Source organism: Schistocerca cancellata, chromosome 4, assembly GCF_023864275.1.
Source record: "Schistocerca cancellata isolate TAMUIC-IGC-003103 chromosome 4, iqSchCanc2.1, whole genome shotgun sequence".
Lineage (NCBI taxonomy): Eukaryota > Metazoa > Arthropoda > Insecta > Orthoptera > Acrididae > Schistocerca > Schistocerca cancellata.
The window spans coordinates 483,476,136-483,502,714 of record NC_064629.1 but is presented as its reverse complement, the minus strand read 5'-3'; the positions used below and the strand labels follow the sequence as shown (position 1 = coordinate 483,502,714).

The 26,579-nt window shown below is 43.0% G+C and overlaps 1 protein-coding gene across 1 annotated transcript in view; it reads left to right on the top strand.

The window, feature by feature from the left end:
* The window catches only part of LOC126183771 (vesicle-associated membrane protein 2), a 188,052-nt gene that overhangs the window by 112,948 nt on the left and 48,525 nt on the right, over nt 1–26,579 (top strand). The window contains exon 2 of the mRNA XM_049926004.1: nt 25,565–25,706. Within this exon, the coding sequence (XP_049781961.1) occupies nt 25,565–25,706 (142 nt within the window). The remainder of the gene's footprint in view (nt 1–25,564; nt 25,707–26,579) is intronic.

Genomic DNA, 26,579 nt, shown 5'->3' with positions numbered 1-26,579 from the left:
GAGTACTATTCCATACTCTGCTGAGGTATCTCTGGTCAAAACATGGATTTACAGATCGTTAATGCCACATTACGATACTGGATTTTTTTATCTTCTTCGGATACTTCTCCTCAAAACGCCAAATATATCATGTTACAATCCTCTGACCAAGGTAAAATCCTTTGTGATGCCAAACGTCAAATTAAGTGCTCCGTACAGCAATTAAATACGCTGACTACTGAATCACGGAGGTGGACTGCTTCTGTGTTACAAATCTGTTAAAACTAATATTTGTCAGTTTCATCAGTATACGATATCCTCTGAACCATGGTGATTGCAGAAAATACGTGCTCTATCAAACGTTGAGTTTACCTGTAATGCTACAGCAGGTACCAATCTTCCTGGAACGCCAGTTTCGTTAACGAGGCAAATAACTAATAGCGAAGAATCTACGATTGATTAGCACGATCTTCGAATAACACCTATTTTCTTGGCTGCATGATACTATTTTATTTCAGATGGCGTATGTTTAAAAAATCAATTTCATCATCTGACGGACAGAGTGCTAAAAAAATTCTACTGAGGCTTTCACGTGAAGCGCGATATATCGGAGTCAGTTGATTAGCGAATTTGAAAATAATTACTTCTGGCTCTGGTCACAGTATACTTAATTTAAACTAACTAGTAAGGAATATTTCACATCGTACACATCTCTTTGTTTCATGGTGCCAAAAATCTGTATTTACACTTTTTAGTATAACGTCGCATATTTTCGTTGAACCACGATACATTTTTATCACATTCAGTCCCTGTTGATAAAACTTGAACCGAAAACAAAATACAAAAAAAATTGTCTTATATTTCTCCAGCACCTACAAATCGTTCGTCGCTTCGTCTTCGTTCCTAAGCGACGGAGTATGCTCTGACCGTCTTTATGCAGTTTTGTCAAATATGTCTGTGGGTTTGTATATTTTATCGTGTAATCGAGTTACATAAGTATTCGAACAATGAAAAAAAGTCTGGATATATTTCTTTACAAAGAAACATCTGGAAAGAACTCCTTTCGGCTTAGAGGAATTGACTGCATTGAAATTGCGAATGAAATTACATTTCTTTCGAAGCTCATAATTTTTTGAAAGGTCTTTTCACTAGTGTCTTTTTCAGGTTAAAAACAATATTAAGAAAATTTTCCGCTTTTTTTAAAAAAAATAACGGGAGTTCTTGGTCACTCATAGTAGACTACGCCTAAGGTATTCGATGCTAATAACCGCGTCTTCGAACATAGAGGTAGCTTCAGAGATTAGCGAGTGGGTTTTTACGTTTCTCCCTTCATTTATGGCCACAATGTGTTTCAAGTCCAAGCGCGAAAACGCACACGAACGTGCAACGTTATGTGTGTAGCCGAATACGTTAAGTCAAAAATGTCGTTTATCCGCAGGAACCCAATAATATGCGGAAACAGTTAAAAGCTGGACCTGTGAGGTTAGTTATCGAAAGTAAAGAACACAAGGGCCTTGCAAATGGACAAGAAATAATTTCCGGTAATCTGAGAATGAATAATACCGCTGCAGCCTTTGAACTGCCTGGCGTGCACAAACGTTTTCGTTGTTCGGCGGACAGATGTACGCCCTTCACTACATCTCAGCGGCAGTACGTTCCTAGGTGTCCAGTGCTGTTAATTTAGGCTTCATAGCAACAAAGCGTTGATCGAGGGAAGAGGATGGATGGAAGAGGAGTGGTGAAAAGGACGCTGAGGCAGAAGCGCAGAGAGAGGAAACAGCCTGACGACAGAAATACAATTGTAATCAATATGCAGTGTAACTCGGAGAATTAATGGCGACACGCGAAATAGCATTTGCCAGTCGCTAATCAGACAAATACAGCGCTCGATACAAACTCATTAATTGGCGTTATTGACACGTGGAGTGCCAAATTCATCAGCGGCAGCGCACTCCCGCCTGTTACGTAAACCTGTACGACTGAATGCCACTCCATCAATGATGTCGGGGGGACGCTGGTGGACAACGGTCCCTCATTAATTGTAGATGGGCCGGTTCGCATTAATGTAGCCATTGAAGTGTTTCATATTAAAGCAGATATGCTTTCAACTCCCAGAATTCCACGCAGACAATATTTCCAGGTAAATGAATACAACTAGAACAGGGAGCACTTTGTTTAGAAAATAACAGCAGCCCGGAAGTGTTAAAAGCTCGCTTACATTACTAGTGATTGTCTACTTTTGATGAAAGGTCAAAGAAAAATACCGTAGCTAAGATACAATTTTCTAATGAAGTGTATTCATCATCATCGTTCATTTCGCATCCACTGCTGGATAAAGAGCTGCAGACTTCCCTCGTTCGTTATGCGCATCAGTGACATGCATCAAATCACGCGTAAATTTTCCTTCTTATGTCACCTACCCGCGTTCCAACCTACTAGACTCAACCAAAAGCTTCCTCCGTTCATCTATGATCCATTTCTCCGGTTACATGTCTCTACCATCTCCATCAGTTTCATTACACTCATAATTACATCCTCCTGACTCTGGTTTACTTGTACCTGTTTCCGTCCCTGTCCGTTGGTCACTGCGCAAAGATCAGTTTGTGAATGGTTTTCGGAACAAAGGTCTGTCTCACTGCGAAAAGACAAAACTAATAATAAACACTGATTGTCGATTTTTCCGTTTCAAACTCATTTGAAGTATAGCTTCGAAAATGCTGTTTAGTTTACTGAAGACCCTTGGTTTGGTTAAAATTCTCGACTTCACTTTATTAAATTCCTTGTTCTATTTTCTTTTCTGTTGTGTTTTTTATATCTGCAACGTAACTGGTCTTTTGGTTAAACAAATGTCTGATTTTGTTTGTGCGTGTATGATCTTCATTTTCTAGGTAGCTGAATTTGTTTTTAATTAAATTTGGAGCACAAACTATTCTTAAAGGAATTATCAGTTGCTACATTCGTTATGTCTTGCGTGGTGAGTTAGTTTCGCTCTAGCTGTGTATCTATTTTTATTGTATATTTACCAGTCTCTTAACTTCTAAAACGTTTTCTATCTGTCACATCCTGTACAATTTCATTATTGTCTGAGAAAATAAAACTGTCATTTAAGATCCAAACCGATTTTCGGTTTGTATTATTTTCGAAAAGTATAATAAGAACGAAGTCTTTTCTTCTCGGCAAATTCTACTAGTGTATGTATTCTGCCATTTCCGATACCATATCCATTTTTTCAGCTGAACAATCTGTCTTTTGGTTTTGTCTTTTCCATAATTTCTTCCATTATCATGTTGTAGTGGCGTTTGCGGTATTTTATTAGATTCTGTTACTCTTCTTAGGGCGTTTGTACCGCCTAGTCAGAATATGAGCACGTAAGTGAATAGACTTAAGTGATTTCAATGGAATCTTTTTCTCATTTCTATTGGCGTTTATCTCTTATTTCTCGGGAACCGCTTGTCAATTTCTCGGGTTTGACACTGTTAATGGTAGAGGGTGGCCTAATGCCCCTTACCACCCCGGACGGAATTTGGTCTGTCCTATCTGTCTGAGTCTAGCGTAATCCATGTGGATGACTGCGAACATTTTCTAAATTTTTGTTAATCGTGTAACTGAGGCGAAACGTAGCAACCCGCTACTCACCTAATCGGATATGGGAAACCGCATAAAAACCACATCCAAACTCGCTGGCACTCCAGCCGTCGTCTTCAGTCCGCCGAGCGAATTAGATTTGGGGCCGCATGCCTACCCGAATTTCGGAAGCGACTTGCTAACGCGCGCTGCTTTCCATGATTTCTATGGAATATGTTTTGTTTATTTTTAAAACATTCTTCCTACTCTGACCGATAATACTCCTATATTTGCCGTATTTTGTTGTTTACATTTGAGCTTACAACTGACCGAGCGAGGTGGCACGGTGCAAAGTAATAGCCGTATTGAGGAGGGCGACGGTTCAAATTCCCTTTTGGACGTTCAGTTGTACGTTCTCTGTGGTTTCGATAAATTACTTAAGGGTAAAGCTGCGATGCTTCCTTAGAAGAAGACACGGCTGATTCCTTCCGCATCCTTCCCCAATCTCAATTTGTACTGCGTCTGTAATGACAACGTCTTTGATCGAACGTTAAAACATAATCTTCCTCCTTCTAAATGTTACAACTACATTTCTTCTTTACTCTGTTAGTAACAAAACATACATCTTGATTTTAACTACATTTGGTATTTATTTTTTTCTCTGCATTTCTGATAACCCTACAATATACCGTTCATTGTTTTATAACTCCTTTTCAGACTTCATTAATATGTCCTTAGATCATAACGTTCAAAAATTTATTTTTCCTAAATGAAAAACAGTAAAAGCGAGTAAACTACATTTGGGTTTGGTTTCTTGTGTTCGTGATCTCATTTATCAACTTGTAAAGATTTCCTAGGGTTACTTAAATGGGTAGTGGAAGTTGCTACCTGCGGCTAAATTTGTGAAGTGGTGTAAAATTAACGTCACTGGAAAACATATGTTACAATGTGTGCACCAATAGAAAACCAGCAAATACTAATAACTGTAGTAATGCTGCTAAATCGATCTCATAATGTGAAAAATTATCGCTAAATTCAGCGCTTACATGTTTAGTTTATAAACTTTGCAACCACTACACGACCACCACAATGCTGCAAACATGCAATAAATATGTACCATCTGATGATGAATCGCTAGGTGATTCGAAACCGGTAATGGAAATAAAAATTATAGAATAAAACAAAAGGCAACTGTTTGCAGAAATTTGTGGAAACTTTCATAATAATTTTTAAAACTAGAAGTATTAACAACTATTTCACTTTTTTACAATCTAAAAAACTAAGCAAGAGTCCAAAAAACATAAAAGCTCTTATTACACGCCATTGAAATAAAAAGATAAAAACAACCATGTAAAGACCTTCCGGTTCCAAAGGGTAAATGTAAGTCTTAGAAAAACCCTCCCTCCTTCCTAGGAAGAGGGAATTAAAAGTGAAAACAAAAAACAAAATAAAATAAAATAAAAGTGAGACATGAAAGTGAGCACATCTCAGATCGTATACGAGGCTAAAATCCATACAACTACATGAAAATATTGCCTCGAATGGTCTTTGGCTCCGATAGTAAAGATGTAACATTTTTAAAATGTGCTCCAAGGCAATTGTTAATTACAAGAGCCTTAAGCCTTGTAAATGCCAAGGCTAAAACTACATAATACTCGACGATGCAAACGTAGTGCTTCTCATCATCGCCTCCAGGCAGCTTACTGTTTTCTTTAGCTCTGTAACTAACATGGGCCACTATTAGGAGTGTATACCTTCATCAATCTAGCTTCCTGCGATAGTTACCTGGCCCAAATCCCAACATTTACCTTCGCGTCTTGGAAAACCAGTCTAGTTAAAACGGGTTCAGAATCGACTATTGCCGTTCTGTAGTAATAGATTCAGATTTTCATGAGAAGTGAATCATCAGTCTAAAAGTAACTTTATTCTGGCAATATTACGTAACAAACATTCAAAATAAATTATTAATTTTAGTTTGTTTGGGATATCTTTGTTTGTAAAGTGTGCCACGTGCGTGCCGATTTATGTGTAGTTGTGTTTATAGGACACCTATATTAATATGAAGATCTGACTTGCTGGTTAATTAATGTCTCATAGTACATAATCAATATTATACCTGAAAGCTGGTTCCATAGTCTTCTGTGAAATGTTTAATGCAGACAATTAGTTATCAGTTAACATTTTGGATTCAATTATTCTATTACTTAGCCATTAAAAAGTATGCCCGAATGGGATTAATGAGCGAAACTTTGCGTTGCTACAAAACGTAATTATAGATTTGCCAGAGCTAACAGAAACGATTAATAATAAGCATTGTTTCGTACAGTGATTACGGTTTCTTTTTGAGATGGATAATTAACTTTGATTCAGATTGCCTAAATTAAGCATTAGTAATACGATTACCGTTAAACCTTTTCTAAAATAATAACTCCCACAACTTGTACAGTGCGTTATGTAATAGGAGATATTACTGTGTTGTATGATTACGTTTAGATTGCACAGTAACTCCTTGATCATACTATTTCGGCTCAACACGCTACTTAGCAAATAGTAGACTAACATTTACACCGGGAATTTATCACGTGAAGAATGCTAAGAAATGGTTTTGTGGTATCTTAATGTGTTCTAGCAATATGGTATTATATAGGGTGGTCAGAAATAGCCTGAAAAGCTTGTAAGGGTGTTTCAGGGCAGCTTGTGCTGAAAATATCAGTTAAGGAAAAGATTCGATGCGTTGCGCCGAAGTTAGCCACTTAGTACGTTGCGTGTCCAAATTCAGCATGCCCACCAGATACAATTAGTGTCAGTTGTTCTCATAGCGGAGACGGTAGCGCACGAGAGTGCTCAGCCTTTGGCTCGTATTTGATCCTTACTACCGCCTCGTGTCCAATTTTTGTATCGCTCTCTTGTTCAGTTTTAGGAAACCAGACGTAGAACACGTTTGGTGACACCATCCCTGACGGGCCGCCTGAATTTGGGCGCGCAATGGCCTGATTGGCTAATTTCAATGGTAATTAACTCGGAAACGGCGCAACATATCGAATTTTTTTGTTTTGTTTTGAACAATTATCTCTCAGCACAACCTGCCCTGTAACATCCTAACAAGTTTTTCAGACTGTTTATGAACACCCTGTATTCAGCACTTCATAATTTTCTGCCAAGGCTTTTAATATTTTTTTTCATTATCATATTGCAGATCAAGACCAAGTCTTTTCTTTATATATTTTAGGAGGAGGTAGTACGGACCAAAATAAGACAAAATTGCGTAGTAAACATGACTCTAAAATCTATGGTGAACCTTAGCTAACAAAAAAGAGCCGAACTAGAATACCTTTCTGTTTCTCTGGAAGCTGCAGGCATACTGAAGGACATGCGATAACGTTAAAAAGCAGCAATCAATTAGAACACCACATAGAAATTGAAACGAGAGTGATTCAGTTAACGTCAGTCCAGCATAAATGTTAAATTATGTAACTGGCTTTTGTTGGTAATGTCTTTCAAGGGTCACAAGTAGCTCCACAATACCATGTACACCTTATGCAAAGTGCCCCAGGAGGAGTGGTCAATATTCACGGATATGGCAGGAACGATCGTTCGAAGGGAAAAAATATAGTAAACATGGGCTCTAAAATGTATACCTTAAGCACTTCTTCATCTCTGATAATGTGAAACAAATCTCTTCTATTGTAAAGTCTTTTCTTTACATATTTTAGGAGGAGGTAGTACGGACCAAAATAAGACAAAATTGCATAGTAAACATGACTCTAAAATTCAATACTTGAAGAGCTATGAGCACTTGCTCAGTGTAAGTGATATGTTTTGCAGTAGCGAAGATGAAAAAGTACTCATAGCTCTTAAGGTATGCACATTAGAGCCCATCTTACTAGATACTTTTGCTGCGAATGATCGTCATATCCCTGAATATTCACCAGTCATCCTGAAACACTGTGTATATTTCTCTTTTCTTAAACTGGTGTCACACTGTAATGTGTACGCGATATCTGTGACCACTCAAAACACAATACCACAAGTTACAAAAAAAATATGTGCTTAAAATAAGATCTTACCTTCTGAGTTATTAAAAAAAAAGTTCTGAAATGCTTTGATCTTACATAAACCAACCAGTGGACAAATTTACATGTTGAAATGAACGTCTAACACGATGGTATCGAAACAGAGTATTGTATAATGAAGACTAAAATGTTTAATTATGTGTACCAATATAATTCACAAAACAACTTTAGATTGTCGAATGAGTTAGCAAATGACACATATACGAATAAATTAAAGCCGAACTGAACCACAGCTGAAGACACTCTCCCGGCAGACTCTGTTCGAATATGGAAAGGCCTAGCCCCTTCAGCTTTCAACTGTGCAGCTGTACATTGTATAGTTTTGGAACAACGAGGCGTCCTATATACAGGGAAAAAAGTACTCTGTTTCGCTGTTTACGAAGGCTCGCAGGATAGGGACGCGAAACTACTTACTAATGTCACTGACTCTGCTCGTTATAGAACTCTTCTTTAAGGTTTTTCTTGGCCTTTATCCCATATCTTCACGGGGGTTGCATGTTAATCTGAATTTGGCAACGTTAGTGCCAGGATTAGTAACCCATCTGTTTGTGTCTAGTGTTACCCATGTGAAAATGTGGGAACGTTTTCGAAATGTATGAGGATCGTGTAACTTCTGAGGCGGGACGTTGATACTAGCCCAATATTTACGTAGTCGGATGCGGTAAACCGCCTAAAAATCACATTTAAGGTGACCAACACACCGGACTTCGTCGTTCATGCCCCGGACCGATTCGATCAAGGACAGACGCACCTCCCCCAAGCCAGGAAGCGCCGTACTAAAAAAATTGTTCAAATGGCTCTGAGCACTACGGGACTCAACTGCTGTGGTCATAAGTCCCCTAGAACTTAGAACTACTTAAACCTAACCAACCTAAGGACATCACACACATCCATGCCCGAGGCAGGATTCGAACCTGCGATCGTAGCGGTCGTGCGGTTCCAGACTGTAGTGCCTTTAACCGCTCGGCCACTTCGGCCGGCTGAAGCGCCGTACTAAATGGCGAAGCTATCCACGTTGGTACTGTTTGTTATAGAATAATGGAAGACATTTTTTGATCACGTATAACGGCCTTTTTGGACACCGAAAACCTCCTCTCTGTAGAACAACACGTATATCCGTACTCTCTGACTCTTTGCCAGCAAGATATCGTGAAGGTTGATCTCAAAGTCCAGTTTGTTGCCACGTTGCTTTATTTCCGGAAAAATCTTCGATACACTCCCTCACTTTCACCTTATAAGCAAAGTTTGTGTATATGAAAAATCGGTACACTGCCTACCTTCTACCACATATTGGCTTACAGGGAACAGGTACAGCTTAGCTGTGGGATTAAATTCAATTGATGATGAAGATTTGACACTCAGGGAAACGTCTTGGAATCCTAAAATGATGTTGTCTGGTCAGAAATACTCGCGTATTTCAATCCATATTCACGACAGACACGATTAGGCTAATATAAAACTTTCACATTCGAATACCAATTATTTCTAAGTGTGAGGCAGGCTCTGAAAAAAATAAATAGCTCTGAGCACTGTGGGACTTAACTTCTGAGGTCATCAGTCCCCTAGAACTTAGAACTACTTAAACCTAACGAACCTAAGGACATCACACACATCCATGCCCCAGGCAGGATTCGAACCTGCGACCATAGCGGTCGCTCGGGTCCAGACTGTAGCGCCTAGAACCGTTCGTCCACTCCGGTCGACTGAAAAAAAAAATCTGAAATATTTTACAGGGCTATGAATTTGGTGTAGAAATTGATGTCACATCTGAAGTGTATTTGAATTATATTTTACCTCTAGATTTGTTTAAATTTACAGCGGAACAGAAAGGGTGTAAATAAATCCAAAAGCAAGCGTGAGACGACGTATGAGGCAGGCGCTGCTGGTGAACACGTCACTGGAGCAGCGCCGAGAGGCGGTGGTATTCGCTAGGGAGCGCACTGACATTTTCCTCGCTCGCTGCAGACGCGCACTGAAATTGGATTTTTCCGTCGTATTCTCGGGCTGATATTGGCCAGCAGAATGCTCGCTCTGTGACACCGAAACGCCACCACCATGTGATACGAATTTCATCGACGGGTGTCGTAAATGGGGAGTTAAATCTCAGCGTCTTTCCGATACTCGTTCTCTTTCAAATAAATTGAACATGCTTTCAAAGGTTCAAGGTGAGTCCAAGGTGAAAATTCGTCGTCGTATCAATGTAACACTGTGATTTTTACACCAAAAAGACTTCTCCAACATCGCTTCGTATAACGTTGTTCTAATGAGCAAATACAATCCCGAAAGGGTGGTTCTGAAACGTTTGTAAGTTTGTGGCTACCACAGTCTTAATTAGACTGAAATAAAGTTTTTCGGTCACTATTTATTATATACGCTGGAATATAGGGAAATCAGAGGGCACCAAATCTACTGAATAGACAACAATTGTTACTTCAAATCCCTTCATTTCCTACTGCCAAAGTGCCATAGCATGAAGATACATTTTCTTCAAGACAAATAATTCCTTTTTCCTTCGAAATCCAGGCCTTTCCTTGCGTGTTTTTTCATTCGGTTTGTTCAGAATACCTGAGTAGCATTTTCATAAACCATAGAGCGTCATAATTTCCATACAATAAAGGCGGCATGGAACAAACGTCAAATTGGCATGAAATGTACTATATGTTTGGAAATACAAATGATTAGCATTTCAGAGCATCGTTAGAAAATAGAGTAACAACATCTAGTATGAGGACTATTTTTTTTTCAACACGCGGTCCCTCGAGAAATGGAAACCTCAGTGAAAATAAAAAAATGTTATATTTGCAATATTTACCTTCATCTTCCCGTTACTTCTCTACATAATCGCCGCTCCGACTTAGTCATTTGTCGTAGCGTTGTACCAACTTTCCAATACCCTCATCATAGGTGGCAGCCACCTATGATTTCCAATTCCCTACGCTGGTCTGCAGTCGTTCTATGTGATAAAATGCTGTCCTCATAGTGTGCGGTTCATGTGAACGAAGAGATCAAAATCAGAGGGAGCCGGGTCCGGGTTGTGTAGTGGGTGATCGAACACTTCCCGGGTAATACACTGCAGGAGCGTCTTCGTTGTTCCCGCTACATGTAGCCGAGAATTGTCATCAGGAAGGAAGCATATAACAGTTAAGTTATGTGAGCTGCATGAAATCAGGCGAAACCCCTCAGATGGACTTCACATTCGGCGGGGGACGCTATTTTCTAGGCATCTTTACGTTCTCACTGTGCGATCAGAATGGAAAATTGCCACGAGATGTCATAGATGGGCGCACGAACGACACTACATAACACATCTGCTCTAAACTTCACTGGATTTTCACCATGGTTTTAAATTCGTGACCGGTCGCAGGTTGGAAATAAGTTAGCCCTCATGTAAGGAAAGATTGTGCCGCGCGCTTCTCGTTCCGAAATCGCATTTGAGTGTTGTTCGTTTGGGAGAAATTGATATACCCCTATAAAAAGGAGAAACGTCTGTGAGCGGAAGGATCGTGACCATTGCTGCTGGTATTGTTCACGACCCCACTGCTGTCATGCAAATATGGAATCGAGGGATTCAGAAAAACCGTAATCAATGCTACTCAAGATCCCAACCGCCGCTGGCGACTAGGGACTGAGAGGACAGACACGCTGTTCACTCGGTCGGGCAGTATTGCATACTTTGAGACGTGAAATGGGATTGTTTGAAGCAGGACAAGTATCCCTATAGACAGTGCGCCGAAGTCCCGTACTCCACGACTGTCATTTGTGCTCAGATGATTCATGGGAAAAGGTTTCTTACGTGATTATGACCGCACGATGGGAATTAACCGACTTTCAACGCGGAGTGGTAGATGGAGTTAGACGCATGGCATATTCCATTTCCGAAATCTTAGGGAATTAAGTATTCCGAGATCCGCAGTGTCAAGAGTGTGTCGAGAATACTAAATTTCAGGCATTACCTGTCACCACGGACAACACAGTGGCCGACGGCCTTCACTTAACGACCGAGAGCAGTGGCATTTGTATGGAGTTGACAGTGCTAACAGACAAGCAACACTGCGTGAAATCATCGCAGAAATCACTGTGGGACGAGACGAACGTATCTGTTTGGACAGTGCGGCGAAATTTGGCGTTAATGGGGTATGACAGCAGACGACCGACGCGAGTGCCTTAGCCAACAATGCCTCTCCTGGGCTCTGGGCCATATCGGTTGCGCCCTAGACGTCTGGAAAACCATGGCCTGGCCCGATGAATCCCGATTTCAGTTGGTAAGAGCTGAAGGCAGGGTTCGAATGTGGCACAGACCACATGAAGCCATGGACCCAAGTTGTGGACAAGGCGCTGTGCAATCTAGTAGTGGCTCCATAATGGTGTAAGCTGTGTTTAAATGGAACAGATTGGGTCATGTGGTCGTAATTAACCGGTCATTGACTGGAAATTGTTACGTTCGTCTGCTTGGAGACCATCTGCAACCATTCATGGACTTCATGTTCCCAAACAGCTGTGTCATGTCAGCTCGGCCTCGATTCTTGAGGGTATGTCTAACACGGTAGCAGAAAAAGGCTCGCCAACAGTGGGCCACATAACAGCACCGCACACAAGAGTGCAGCACGTCGTCTTTTCAGATACCGGTTCTGCGTGCAGCCTCACGATGGACATATTAGTGTTTGGAGTATAAGTGGAGGACGAACTTGCCAGATTGCATCACCGTCCTCATACGGGACCAGTACCTGACGTGATGGTATAGTGAACCATTGCGTACACAACACGATCATCTCTGGCTTGCATAGACGGTAGTCTGGATAACAGTTTATACATTTATGACGTGTTACGGCCTATGGCTATGGCCTGTCTTCGAGTTATCCGTGAAGATATGTTTCAACAAGATAACGCAAATCCATACGTTACTCGTGCTGTCCTGAACTATCCCGAGTCAGAATGTGTGCTGTTGTTGCCCTGACCAACACGTTCTCCACTGAAAATATTTGGTTATGTGAGCTGTTCTACGCGCTTCAGTCTGGAACCGCGCGACCGCTACGGTCGCAGGTTCGAATCCTGCCTCGGGCATGGATGTGTGTGATGTCCTTAGCTTAGGTGGGTTTAAGTAGTTCTAGGGGACTGATGACCTCAGATGTTAAGTCCCATAGTGCTCAGAGCCATTTGAACCATTTGTTGGTGAGAGGCTGACACGCTATCACTCGCCAGTCACTACGATCGATAAATTCCGGCATAGAGTTGAAGTAACATGGGATGACGTACTATTATCTGTTATCCAAGGTCTGCTCGTCGCTACGTCCAGCTGGGTTAGAGCCATTTTTGCTGCCAGAAATGACAGCTCCGTGTACTGTACTGCTTAACAAAAAAAGTGAAGCACCCCGAAGACATGGTCGGAAATCAGTGTTACTTTTAAATTAGTATAGAGTTGTAATTCTCTGTGACAGATATACTGAGGTGACAAAAGTCATGGAATACCTCCTAATATCGTGTGGGGCCTCCTTTTTCCCGGCATAGTGCAGTAACTCGTCGTGGCATGTACTGAACAAGTCGTAGGAAGTCCCCTGCAGAATTATTGACCCATGCTGACTCTATTGCGGAAGTGTTGTCGGTGCAGGATGTTGTGCACAAACTGAGCTGTCGATTATGTCCCATAAATGTTTCATGGGGTTAATATCAGGCGATGTGGGTCGCCAAATAATTCACTCGAATTGTCCAAAATGTCCAATCGCGAAAAATTGTGGCCCGGTGACCTGGCGCAATGTCATCCATTAAAATTCAATCGTTGTTTGTTAACATGAAGTCCTTGAATGGCTGCAAATGGTCTCCAATAGTCGAACATAACCATTTCTACTCAATGATCGGGTCAGGTGACCCGAGACCCAGTCCATTCCACGCAATTACAGCCCAAACCATTATAGAGAGACCACCAGCTTGCACAATGCCTTGTTGACAACTTGGGTCCATGGGTTCGTCGGGTCTGAGGCACACTGTAATCCTGTCATTAGCTCTTACCAATTGAAATCGGGACTCAAATGTTTTCGGGTTTCCAGCTGAGTTAGTGACTGAATTTCTGGGCACTGATCTACGGTAGTCTTCTTCAGGTACTGCGAACGGTGGCACTACGTATGCCTGTGTCGTGGACTCCGACGAAAATGACGTAAAAACTTTTATTCGCTGGGCTGTAGATTTAACTTAAATCAACAGATGTACATGTGATGTCTACGAGTTTTCCAGGTATGACTGAGAAACAGTGTGTTCTCACGTGTCTATCAGGGCTGACGGTTCCGTTTTTATCTGGTTAGAGTTCACGAAGAGAATGCGGGGAACACCACCGTTGCAGCGCTTAAAAAATGTTACGACCTATGCATGTAATTGATGAACGTTTGCGTGGATTCCAGTTCTAGGATTCCTGCTGTGCACTAGCTTGGAAGAAGCATAGGTTTAAATTACTCGCTTTATTTCAGATACAAATTTGTTTATAACTTCAACATGCCTTCATACATTTGATTTTCGAATTGGTTCAGTTCTTGGAGTGGAACCTTTGAAGGTCTTTAAAGCCAAGATACTTGCGAACGCTGAGAATTTTGAGCTGATGATCCATTGCACCTGAGGTTAGCTCCATAGTTCAGAGAAAAACATCGTAACTGAGGAAGTGTGTAAGAAAGTTGGTTGAATGGAAGAGTGTTGTGGACTAGGTTTGACGGTGCGTAGCATGGGAACGCAGCTGTCGGACAGAGGGAGTCAATGTGGCAGGTTATTGAGCGGCTGTCCTGCTGTGGACGCAGCGCTCAGGATCCGCCTCGCCCCTTCCTTTCATTAAGCCCGCGATCGAAGAACAAAGCCGCCATTCTGGATGGAGAACGCTGAATTGAATTTCTAGAGCTCTGTCGCCTGTTAGAATTCGAGTCTTCACCATTAAATTCCGTCATTTAGCAGCCTTGCCGGTGCCGCTCTAAGTCGCGTTTTTATGTACATCCTGTCCCGACAAAAGCTTTCCTTTGTTCTTTATACTTTATATGTTCACGGATTTTACTCTGGTGCTTCCATTTTCGAAGGAAGCGTTAACTATTCGCCATTTCTATATATGAAACTGGAATTGCATCAGAGATGTGTGGACTACACAGTGTTGAGTGTGACTTCCAAATTTTACAGAATATGTTAGCATAAGTGAGCTTAAACATAGGACTCAGAGCTGACTAAAACCGTGCTCCTTGATGTGGTGACGCAGATCCGGGGTCTGTGTTCCGCAGCCACTCACTAACAGGAAAACAGCTGTTGAAAAGTTGGACACTACCCGACAAAGTCAACATTAGTTCCAGCCATAGCTGGAAAGAATCAGCCTCGTTCCACTTCAAAGCAATGCATATTGCTACCATAAAAGACGAGCAAGGAAGTGATGGCTTGAAATGTGTCTGCGGCCAGGCAAGACAGCTTCCGATACCCAAAATTTTAAGGAGAAAAGGGTGATAGTGACACAGGGAATGTGGCGGAACGTGCTTGCACAACATTTAGACTGAATAAGTGGATGATTTGTATTTTGCGGAAGATGGAACGCGATGATGAGGGGATGAGATTAGAGTATCTACCCTACATAGAAATCAGCAACATGCTCACAGTAAGTGTGCATAAATGTGTTATTAGGCAGCGATTTCTTTGATAATGTGAAATATATGAAGATGTACAAACTCTGTCAAACCCTCACAACTTTGTCGTACAAAAGTAGGCCTCAAGATTAGTAAAGAGAATTTCAGAAAAAATATTGTATCTGTGTAACAAAGAATTCAATTTTATGAAGTTAAATAAACACAATGAAGTGAAACGAATGCATCAGTGGAGATGAAATAAATAAAGGAGCAGTTGCATGAAATGGTATCATTCGAAAACTTTAAATTACTCTAAACCTTCCATATAATTAATATGTCCACTCAAATAAAAATTGGTTTGTAAATGCTTAAGGCGATTTGTCATGATAAGCAGTAGATCCGAGGTCGAGTCTTGGACTGACAAAAGTTTTAATCTGCCAGGGAATATTCATTACTTTCATTGATTTTATCCGTGTTGATCCAGTCACTGAGTTTCAATTCATTTATTTCAGTTCATATATCCCTTGTCGCAGGCTAAGCACGGTCGTCCACCGAATACGTTCCCCCGTTGCTAAACCTCCTATAGTAGTATTCAATAATTATAGATGGAAACATTAGCGGCAGTGGAAGTTTGGGCCAGGCGTGGAGGCTCGTTCAGTCAGCCCTATGAGTCAGTTCTGTCGCAGTTACGGAAGAGTAATGACGATTTGCTTCCGTCTCACTCATGTCTAGCGCTGACAACTGTTCACAAGTTCCGTGAGTACCGCATAAGAAGTAAACAGGCATTGCGTTCACAATGGACTCCCAAATCTTGTGTTTGTAAGCCGCTGGTTGGTCATGGAAACACTCCAACAGCAACTTGTGCCCAGATTGTGACGCGACCTTGTAACAAGGCTAACTTCTTCCACTCAGATCCATAATCTAGGAAGGTAACAGGTAGTACCATAGTGCTCGGTTGAAGACGTGTCCGTGTATATAATCTACACCTTGAGGTAAACGCGGCTGCAATAGTACAAGTTTTAGTACCCTAAGGGACCGTTCTCCAAATAAGTAACGTAAAGTGGTCTATTTAAAGACATTTTAACGTTGAGAATGGATGCCTGATAAAGTATTTAATACATGTATAATGACACAGGGCCTTGAGTCCCTCATAATCTGTGGTGGATAACTACTATCAGGGGGAGATGCGGCTCCGCCGATTTAAAAGTAAATTGCTCCAGCGGTAAAATTATCGGGAAAGAGAATGACACATCACTCCCAGTAGACAGTAAACCTAAAGAAAAAAAAAACATATAGCGAAATACAAAAAAAATACGAGTAATCGATAACGGCCAGAATGCACTTACGCTAAATACGGAGCGAACAGCAACGTCCAAAACACGTAAGAGCCCAGTCATAGCTAAGCGTGGTCAAGAAGTGAATGCAAAATATCTAAAGGTGTGCGCTCATCATTATCCGCCATAGTTGCAGAGATATAGCATCACAAGTCGCACATAGAAAGTGTGAACAACACTAATAAACATATAAATATATATATCAAGCAGAGGGGAGACCATGGAAAGGCCTACTCGTACGCCGAGAAAGTAGTGTAAACTTCAACTATAGGAAAAGCAATTTCCACTAGCAGGCACGCGCGCTTAGACATTCAAAGTCACAACGATAAAATCGCGACCAGATATGGAAAGAGAAGCTCATAGAAATAAAAACATAACACAAAATCAGATAAAACGCCCAACACGAGCACAGAGTAGGGCAGAACTAAAATCAATAGAAATAAAAAAGGCATAAACCAAAGAAATAATTTAAAACCAGGGGAAAATGGAAGAACCAGTAGAGAAAAATTTACTACTGAAAACACTAATAGCAAGCAATGACTAAGAAATAGCTCCTGTGAGAAAGGCAACACAAAAGACCAGAAAGCAGCATCCACATAGCCAAGACAAGAACACAGCTTGTTCAGATAAAACGGACGTGTAATGACTTAATGCAAGTATATCAGTTAGCTACAATAAATGTAAACATAAAAAATTCAGATATGTTGAATAAGAAAGACCGCAGCGACTGTCAAAAGTCATTATTCAAAGATACGACCGGTTTCGCAAACTATATTTGCATAAGGAGGTGTTTACAGTCAGTCCATAGAAGCGATTTGTTTAAAAGCCGGAAAAAGCACATTCCCCAACATTCTCATCAAGGTTTTTAAAATTTATAACTCGCAAATGCGCGTACGTCCATCAACAGAAAACCGGGACTAAGGCCATCCCGAAACCCTTCACGCTGACAGCCTGGGGAAGAAGCGTTGCTTATTTGCCAGTATTAAACTAACCGTAAGCTGTAGCGTGGCGCATACATGGCTTTCCACGTAGGCCACGCTGCAGCTTACGGTTAATTTAACCCTAAAACACTAAAGAAGGGAAAACGTATTTTATCATCTCCAACCTACATAGGAGCCGGCCGCGGTGGTCTAGCGGTTCTGGCGCTGCAGTCCGGAACCGTGGGACTGCTACGGTCGCAGGTTCGAATCCTGCCTCGGGCATGGGTGTGTGTGATGTCCTTAGGTTAGTTAGGTTTAAGTAGTTCTAAGATCTAGGGGACTTATGACCTAAGATGTTGAGTCCCATAGTGCTCAAAGCCATTTGAACCTACATAGGAAGAAAAGGTCATCGTAATAGAAGAAGAGAAATCAGAGCTCGTACAGAAAGATTTAAGTGTTCATTTTCCCTACGCACTGTTAGAGAGTGAAACGTTAGAGAAAAAGTGTCTACCTGGCTTTCCTTAGTATTCTGGTGTAGCAACCTTCCTATAGACAACAGAAGCGTCTGCAAAAAGTAGGGCCAACTTCATGCCATTATTTTCCTCCTAAGAAAATTAAATATCTAAATTTACATAACAATTTCGGGTGTAGGTCTAATTTTATAAACGAGTTGCCATTTTATTCACCTGCGTTGCAGTTAAGAGTAGTTTAGCCATCTAAGACTCTGCTCCGAAATATGCTTCAACAGTGGTTAACTATTTAGTGACCGTAAACTTAGTTCAATTAAGGAGATAATCTTACATAATATTCTCAGCACTATAAAGTGTATATGCAAAAGACCAATGAAGAGTCGCTAACAAGTAAAAAAAATGACAGCTGCATGATATAAATCAGTCTTCATTTGCACGTTGATGCCGGCCGGAGTGGCCGAGCGGTTCTAGGCGCTTCAGTCTGGAACCGCGCGACCGCTACGGTCGCAGGTTCGAATCCTGCCTCGGGCATGAATGTGTGTGATGTCCTTAGGTTAATTAGGTTTAAGTAGCTCTAAGTTATAGGGGACTGATGACCTCAGCTGTTAAGTCCCATGGTGCTCAGAGCCATTTTTTGCACGTTGATTTGTCTTGTACTCTAAGGTGACTAGTCATTGGATAGCTAGATGCACATATACTGATGGCGGTAGTGTTACGAACACAAGGTATAAAAGGGGAGCGCATTGGTGGAGCTGTCATTTATGGGGTTCAAATGGCTCTGAGCACTATGGGACTTAACTTCTGAGGTCATCAGTCCCCTAGAACTTAGAACTACTTAAACCTAACTAACCTAAGGACATCACACACATCCATGCCCGAGGCAGGATTCGAATCTGCGACCGTAGCGGTCGCGCGGTTCCAAACTGTAGCGCCTAGAACCACTCGGCCACTGCGGCCGGCTGTCATTTGTGCTCAGGACCAGTATCCCTATAGACAGTGCGCCGAAGTCCCGTACTCCACGACTGTCATTTGTGCTCAGATGATTGATGTGAAAAGGTTTCTTACGTGATTATGGCCGCACGATGGGAATTAACCGACTTTCAACGCGGAGTGGTAGATGGAGTTAGACGCATGGCATATTCCATTTCCGAAATCTTAAGGAATTAAGTATTCCGAGATCCGCAGTGTCAAGAGTGTGTCGAGAATACTAAATTTCAGGCATTACCTGTCACCACGGACAACACAGTGGCCGACGGCCTTCACTTAACGACCGAGAGCAGTGGCATTTGTATGGAGTTGACAGTGCTAACAGACAAGCAACACTGCGTGAAATCATCGCAGAAATCACTGTGGGACGAGACGAGCGTATCTGTTTGGACAGTGCGGCGAAATTTGGCGTTAATGGGGTATGACAGCAGACGACCGACGCGAGTGCCTTAGCCAACAATGCCTCTCCTGGGCTCTGGGCCATATCGTTTGCGCCCTAGACGTCTGGAAAACCATGGCCTGGCCCGATGAATCCCGATTTCAGTTGGTAAGAGCTGAAGGCAGGGTTCGAATGTGGCACAGACCACATGAAGCCATGGACCCAAGTTGTTGACAAGGCGCTGTGCAATCTAGTAGTGGCTCCAAGATGGTGTAAGCTGTGTTTAAATGGAACAGATTGGGTCATGTGGTCGTAATTAACCGGTCATTGACTGGAAATTGTTACGTTCGTCTGCTTGGAGACCATCTGCAACCATTCATGTACTTCATGTTCCCAAACAGCTGTGTCATGTTACTGGGCCACAATTGTTCATGATGGATCTGAAGAACATTTTGGACAATTCGAGCGAATGATTTGCAAACCCAGATCGCACGACATGTCCCCCTTCGAACATTTATGGGACGTAATTGAGAAGTCAGTTCGTGTAAAACATCCTGCACTGGCAACACTTTCGCAGTTATGGACGGATATACGGGCAGCATGACTCGATGTATCTGAAGGGGACTTCCAACGACTTGTTGAGTTCATGTTACGTCGAGTTACTGCATTACGCCAGGCAGAAGGAGGTCCGACATGTTATTACGAGATATCCCATGACTTTTGTCACCTTCGTGTAGATTATGGTCGAACTGTATTTGCTAAAATGTCATAAATCTGCTATACTCAGTTCGTGAATGAGCAATATCTTACTCATGCTGATGGCATAGACAACATCATGCTGATGAGATCGGCGTCAGTCGATTTGTCGTGTCCCGTTGGTGGTACGGATAAAGAAGCAGCGTTGGTGCTTTGGCTATTGAAAATACGGCGCTTTGGGTATCAAAAAATTTCCGTTCGGAGGCCGTACAGCCAGAATCAGTATGTCGATTAGGCAAAGTCTCTGTGAGTATTGGTGCAATCATCACACCGACGCACCAGGTTGAAGGTACCCGTTTGGTAAAACAAATTTGTATTGGCAGAGATCAGTAGTGTAGGGCGGGTGCTCGAATGCCCCCCACTTGTCCGCAGTGGATGAGGCCTCCCAGATCGACAGGCGTCTTGTCTCGCACCGCGACCATCACGAAACTTGGCGCACCCTTCCACAACGGGGAAGTTCGACAGACATGCTGCTCCATACACATTCTTCACGCTCCGATGGATATCTCCCAGTGTTTGTCCTTCGGCAGCCAAGAAAAGAATAACAGCACGTTGGTCCTGTTTGGACACTATTCGTAATGACGTGGCCATAGTCCACGTTTCCGCGTTTACCGCAAACATGTCAGAAAGACACGAATGACACACTAATCCCTAGCCCTTTTTTTCCTTTATTGTAATTTTAATCACCTGAGACAGGCGGGCTGGCAGCAGCATATTACGCTGCTCTTCAGCCTTAAGTGGAACAATAACATGACACATAGGTGATACAGACTACACAGTAAAAACGGCGGGCAAAAAAAGGAGATACAAAAAACAATAAACAAGAAGCCGTTCACGCTGGTCGCGAAAAAACAGTAACACTTGGGGACACGGCGCACAGAACACGGATGTCGGCGAAGGCACACGTGAACAGTTGAGGCGTGACGGTGACACAACACTAAACACAAATCGAGGCACACACACAACACACAGATGGCGATGATCTCTGGCGCGCGAAAGTCCACTGAGCGTGTACGAGTCCAGGGACCTGCCAAGAGTGGAGGAGGAGGAGGAGGAGGAGGAGGGGAATGGGAGAGGGGAGAGAAGAGAGAAGAGATGCCATGGGCAGAGGAGAGAGGGGGAGGGAGGAAGGGGGAGGGGAAGCCCAGGGGAAGTGGGGAGGAGGAAGGGGGGAGAGGAAAGAGAAGGGAAGGGAAGGGAGGGAGGGAGGGTGCCTAAAGGAAAGGACACGGGAAGTGGGGGGGGGAGGGTCTAAGTTGATAGGAGGGGTAGATGGAGGGGAGGAGGACATCATCAGGGAGGGGGAGCTGGCGGAAGCCACCTTGGGAGAGAGTAAGGAGGGTGGAGAGAGGGAGACCGGGTGGGACGTGGGAATACAGGCGCGGCAGCGGGCAGGGGTGGGAGAGGATCGGGGAGACGAGCGGGTGAGGAGGATCAAGTTTACGGGAGGTGTACAGAATCCGTATCCTTTCAAGAAAAAGGAGGAGGTGGGGGAAGGGGATGAGATCATACAGGATCCGCGTGGGGGAGGGGAGGCGGATGCGATAGGCAAGGCGGAGAGCATGGCGTTCAAGGATTTGGAGGGATTCATAAAAGGTAGGGGGGCGGAGATCCAGGCTGGATGGGCGTAACAAAGGATAGGGCGGATGAGGGATTTATAGGTGTGGAGGATTGTGGAGGGGTCCAGACTCCACGTACGGCCGGAAAGGAGCTTGAGGAGACGGACGCGGGAACGTGCCTTGGCTTGGATTGTCTGGAGATGGGGAGTCCAGGAGAGGCGACGGTCGAGGGTGACGCCAAGGTACTTAAGGGTGGGAGTGAGGGCGATAGGACGGCCATAGACGGTGAGATAGAAATCAAGGAGGCGGGAGGAAGGGGTGGTTTTGCCTACAAAGATCGCCTGGGTTTTGGAGGGATATCCCTAGCCTACATGTTGTTGCTTATATGCGTCACGCTGTGCTGCATGTACGCTGCAGCAACGCCCTCAGACAGTAACTTTTTGATCGCCCCTTATAAAAGTGTGGTTACGCCACTACTGCAGTTGTTATCTTTCCGTGGTGTAATCCAGCTAGAAGGTGTCGAGCCTTCTCTATTGCCACAATGTTCTTCTGAGTCTATCTCGTCAACACGCATTATGTTGCACGACAATCAACTGTCTGTGTGATCTGTCAGTATGATGCTCTTACCTTCGTTTTGCTAATGATTCAATTTTTCTCACAGTCTGGAATATGGTGATAAGCTGTATGTGCACAGCCTCTGCGCATACTGTGCTGCAATCTTCATCTGAAAAGTTTCAGTAACATTAGACACATCCAGCAGTCATCATGTACTCTCAACATACTCCATCTGCAGATACTGCTTTTTTCTTTACTGAAAATAAACGCACATAACGATTAAATTTTAATCAAAATATCCCACAGCCATGTAAATACTGGAGTATAAGTTTGGTGGCATTCGATAAAGGCGTTCATTGTGTAGAGCTTCTTATTTCTGTCAATGCACGTTTTGATCGAATCTGTTGCTGAAACAAGCGCTCTACGTTTGCATTCGGACCGTTATTACCATTTAAACGTTATTGAAACGAGAAAGTTTGATCTCTTAAAAGTACTGCATATTTTACAGCGGATGAAAACGCCATGCGAAATTATCTTTTCGTAGTACAGCATAGATATTGAACACCCGGAAGGTATGTTGTTTAATCATAGTGTAGTATGGACATTGGCATGGTGAATTTCCTGGTGGATAGGAACTTTAAACTCGGCTGTCACATTAGCGCTATTTCAGAAGAGTGTACTGTAGCAGGAGTTTCCCGTCCTTCTGTAAGAATTGTCGAACTAGATTTCCATTTTATTAAATTTCCACTAAGTTCTGTTTGGTTCCGATGAAATTTGAATGAACTTCTACAGTTACACAGGATGATTTGGATCCATGGATGCAAATTGTGGAGTTCGATCCCTGAATGGATAAAGAACAAATGAGTTGCAGTGGATATATTTCCAGAAACGCAAGGTTCCCATGGCTGAGTCTATTTCCTTTAAAGTGCCAGTACATTTAATGGACTAACCACTTATTTTCCTACTATATGTCGGGTACGCTGAATCCCTGTGGGATGGTGGCCATGAATCGCCAGTACCGGTTCAGCCCGCGTGTGTAGGCAGTGATTGCTGGCTGCGGCCTCGTGGGAGTGGTCGTTCTGCCACGACGCTTTACAGACGAGACGTACGGTGACTGCATTGCACTGCAGGACACTGCCTTTGGTGTTATGAAGCGTCGATGGCTTAATATGGTGGTTCTCAGCCGCCAACCACCATACTGCGAAGTCATCTCGAACAGGTTTGATGCTCGATGGATCGGACATGGCAGTCCAGTCACATGATCTTCTCGGTGGCAGGACTTCAGCCATTTAGACTCTCAGCCATGAAAGATCTTCCTACATGCACAGATACTAGAATTGCTCATACTGTCTGTGATATGATTTGTATACAAGTTAGCACATTTGAGCCAGTGCGACGTTTACATAAATACCTGTAGTCCCATACGGGGCAGTTCGATCACCTCCATTAGGCCACATAAGAAGCACGTCACCTACTCGTAACCTGCTTGCAGGGTGTTGCATGGATAAATAAAACGGCTTCCAATGTAGAGATAATAAACAGTCCGAAAATCTTGTAAGGATGTTACAGGGTAGATTGTACTGAGAGATAGTTGTTAAGAAAAAAATTCGGTATGCTGCGCCGTTTCCAAGTTAATTAGCACTGAAGTTAGCCAATCAGGCCGTTGCGCCCGCTAATTCAAACGTCCCGCGTGATACAATTAGTGTCAGTTGTTCTCATCATGGATGGGCAACCGGCAGCCCAATGACTGGGTCTGGCCAGCGATCGATTTCAATCCGGCACGTGGAAGAAATTCGTGGGAGAGAGAGAGAGAGAGACAGAGAGACACACAGAGAGAGAGAGAGACAGGCGCTCACATTGTACTCCTCTGTGACGAATTTTCGGATATTTGCCCTTCTCTTGTTCGCATTATTCTAGTTTGACTACTGTGCAATACAGCCTATATATGCAGACTTCAAGCGATTTAGACATTAAAACTTTTTTAAATGGAAGAAGAAATGTTGACTTAATTTATTTAGTGTTACAGAAACAATCCATGCGTATGCGATCAGTCACCAAAAGTATTTATGGACAAATATTTAAAAAATTCTCGTGGATATTAACACACTAAATTTTAGACACCCTAATGACCTGTCTGGGACAAAAATTCGCAAAGGTACTCCTAACTCCTTATCGATTGGGATTACCTGTCTCATTGCCTTATTTTGTTTTTCTATTCTTTCTTGCATTAAGATTAGTAGATAATCCTTATCCAAAAAATGGTTCAAATGGCACTGAGCACTATGGGACTTAACTTCTGAGGTCATCAGTCCCCTAGAACTTAGAGCTACTTAAACCTAAGTAACCTAAGGACGTCACACACATCCATGCCCGAGGCAGGATTCGAACCTGCAACCGTAGCGGTGCGCGTTTCCAGACTGTAGCGCCTAGAACCGCTCGGTCAGCCCGGCAATCCTTATCCATTGTGGATATATTAGGCCACTGCACTTGTTGAAACTGAAGGCAATTTGTAATGAATTAGCTGCAACCAACTGCCTTTATAGGCATTTATTTTTTCATGGTGACATTTCGAGATGCCCAGCAACCTAGCTTCATATGTTTAATTTATTTAGATATCGTGAACATCGCTTTTTTACTAACGGCGTTGGAGAACTGTGCAACGGAAATTTCTAAGACAGCTATTGTAAAACATCCTAAGTAAAGAAACGCATAAATGAATATAAACCTCTGAAAATGGGATGAACTTAAAATGATGATATCTCAGATACGCGTGTTTTGAGGCATAATTTTGCTAGCGCGGACCGTAGGTATATGGGTACGATTCATATCCGCGTGGTATCCCGCAAACATTGTCACGGGCGCAATGATTTCGACTTTAGAAGCGTTGCTGTCACGTCAGCTGACGAAGCGGCCTTCGAGCTTATGGACGTATGTGAATCAGGCCCGCGGGTCACCAAGGGTTGCTCATGCCTGGCGTAGATGATAGCGCACGAGACTGCTGACCTTAGGCTCAGGTTCGATCCATACTACCGTTCCATGTCCAGTTTTTTAATCGCTGTCATGTTTCGTTTTAGGAAACCAAACGAAGGACACGTTTGGCGACACCGTCTGTGCCGGACCGCTCGATTCTGCGAGCGCAACGGCCTGACTGGCTGACTTCAATTCTAATTAACAGCGCAACGTATCAAATTTTGTTCTTAACAATTATTTCGCAGCTCAACGTACATTGCAACACACCCTTACAAGCTTTTCAGGGTGGGAGGCATACACGCCCGCTTACTTCCTTGCAGGAATAAGCAGCATTCAGGGAAACATAGCTCGCTCTGTTCGTCCACGAGATCCAGAAGCAAGCAAATAGCGTCTCCCTCGCTCCTCGGAAGGCCGCTGACAGGTACGGGGTGCTTCGTGTTGCAGGTCTGCCGAGGGAGCGCCCGCAGCGCCAGGAGGTGCCGGCCTGACGCCAGGGGAGGATGGCGCCATCGTGGGCGGGCCCAGGACCCCGCAGCAGATAGCCGCGCAGAAGAGGCTCCAGCAGACACAGGCGCAGGTCGACGAGGTGAGCGCCTGCTCTGTCAAGATACTACAACATTCTCCTTCACTGATCTTACTCCTGGATCACTAAACATTAAAACGGCATGTGTTCAAATCTTTCCGTCCAACGGTTTTTAATGCGTGGATCATGCTGTTCTCCTGAGCAGAATAGGCTTTTCATTTTTACTGAAAGAGTCAGGATGTGGACTGAGGCACGCCTAACAGAACGAAAATAGAAGATGTCATTTAAGGGTGCAGATGGAACACTAACTTCATCATAGTGACATACAGTAAGCACGGGAGTACAGTGAAGCTCTGTGCACAGTCCCATGTTGTTTCCTATTTTAATAAATAGTCTCCCATTTTGTGCAATAACTGTGCGAATAATTTCCTTCGTTGCACACAATGCGCCCCAATTTGTTGAAAATACAGCAGACAGCAATATAGTGATATGTACAAACAACTTTTTCATGAATGTCCAAAAATGGTTTAGTTGCAATGAACTTGCTTCAAGCTTAAAAAAAAAAGAATTTTTTTTTTTTGCATATACGGGGTGTCTATCCTAAGGGCCATCATGCACATTATCCCTAATGTTTTGGCAGGTATTTGCAATTTCGTTTTTGCAACGTGTAACTGGAGTCAGCCCAAACAAATAATACTCATCTCGTCTTTCAGGCAACGCCCAGCGTTGACGGAAAGCGTCGGTTTGTTTCCCACTACAAACAAAATGACTTCTGAACCGCAATTTTTTATTTGGTAGAGCGGTTCCTAATACGTCTAGTGCGATGTTCGCTTTATTGATATACAGGGGCAGTAAAACACGAGGAATTACCAGTACTCTAGCAGCGGCGACACCGCCCTGGCCCGCGCTGACTGCTCCTCCATGCAGAAGCGCTGC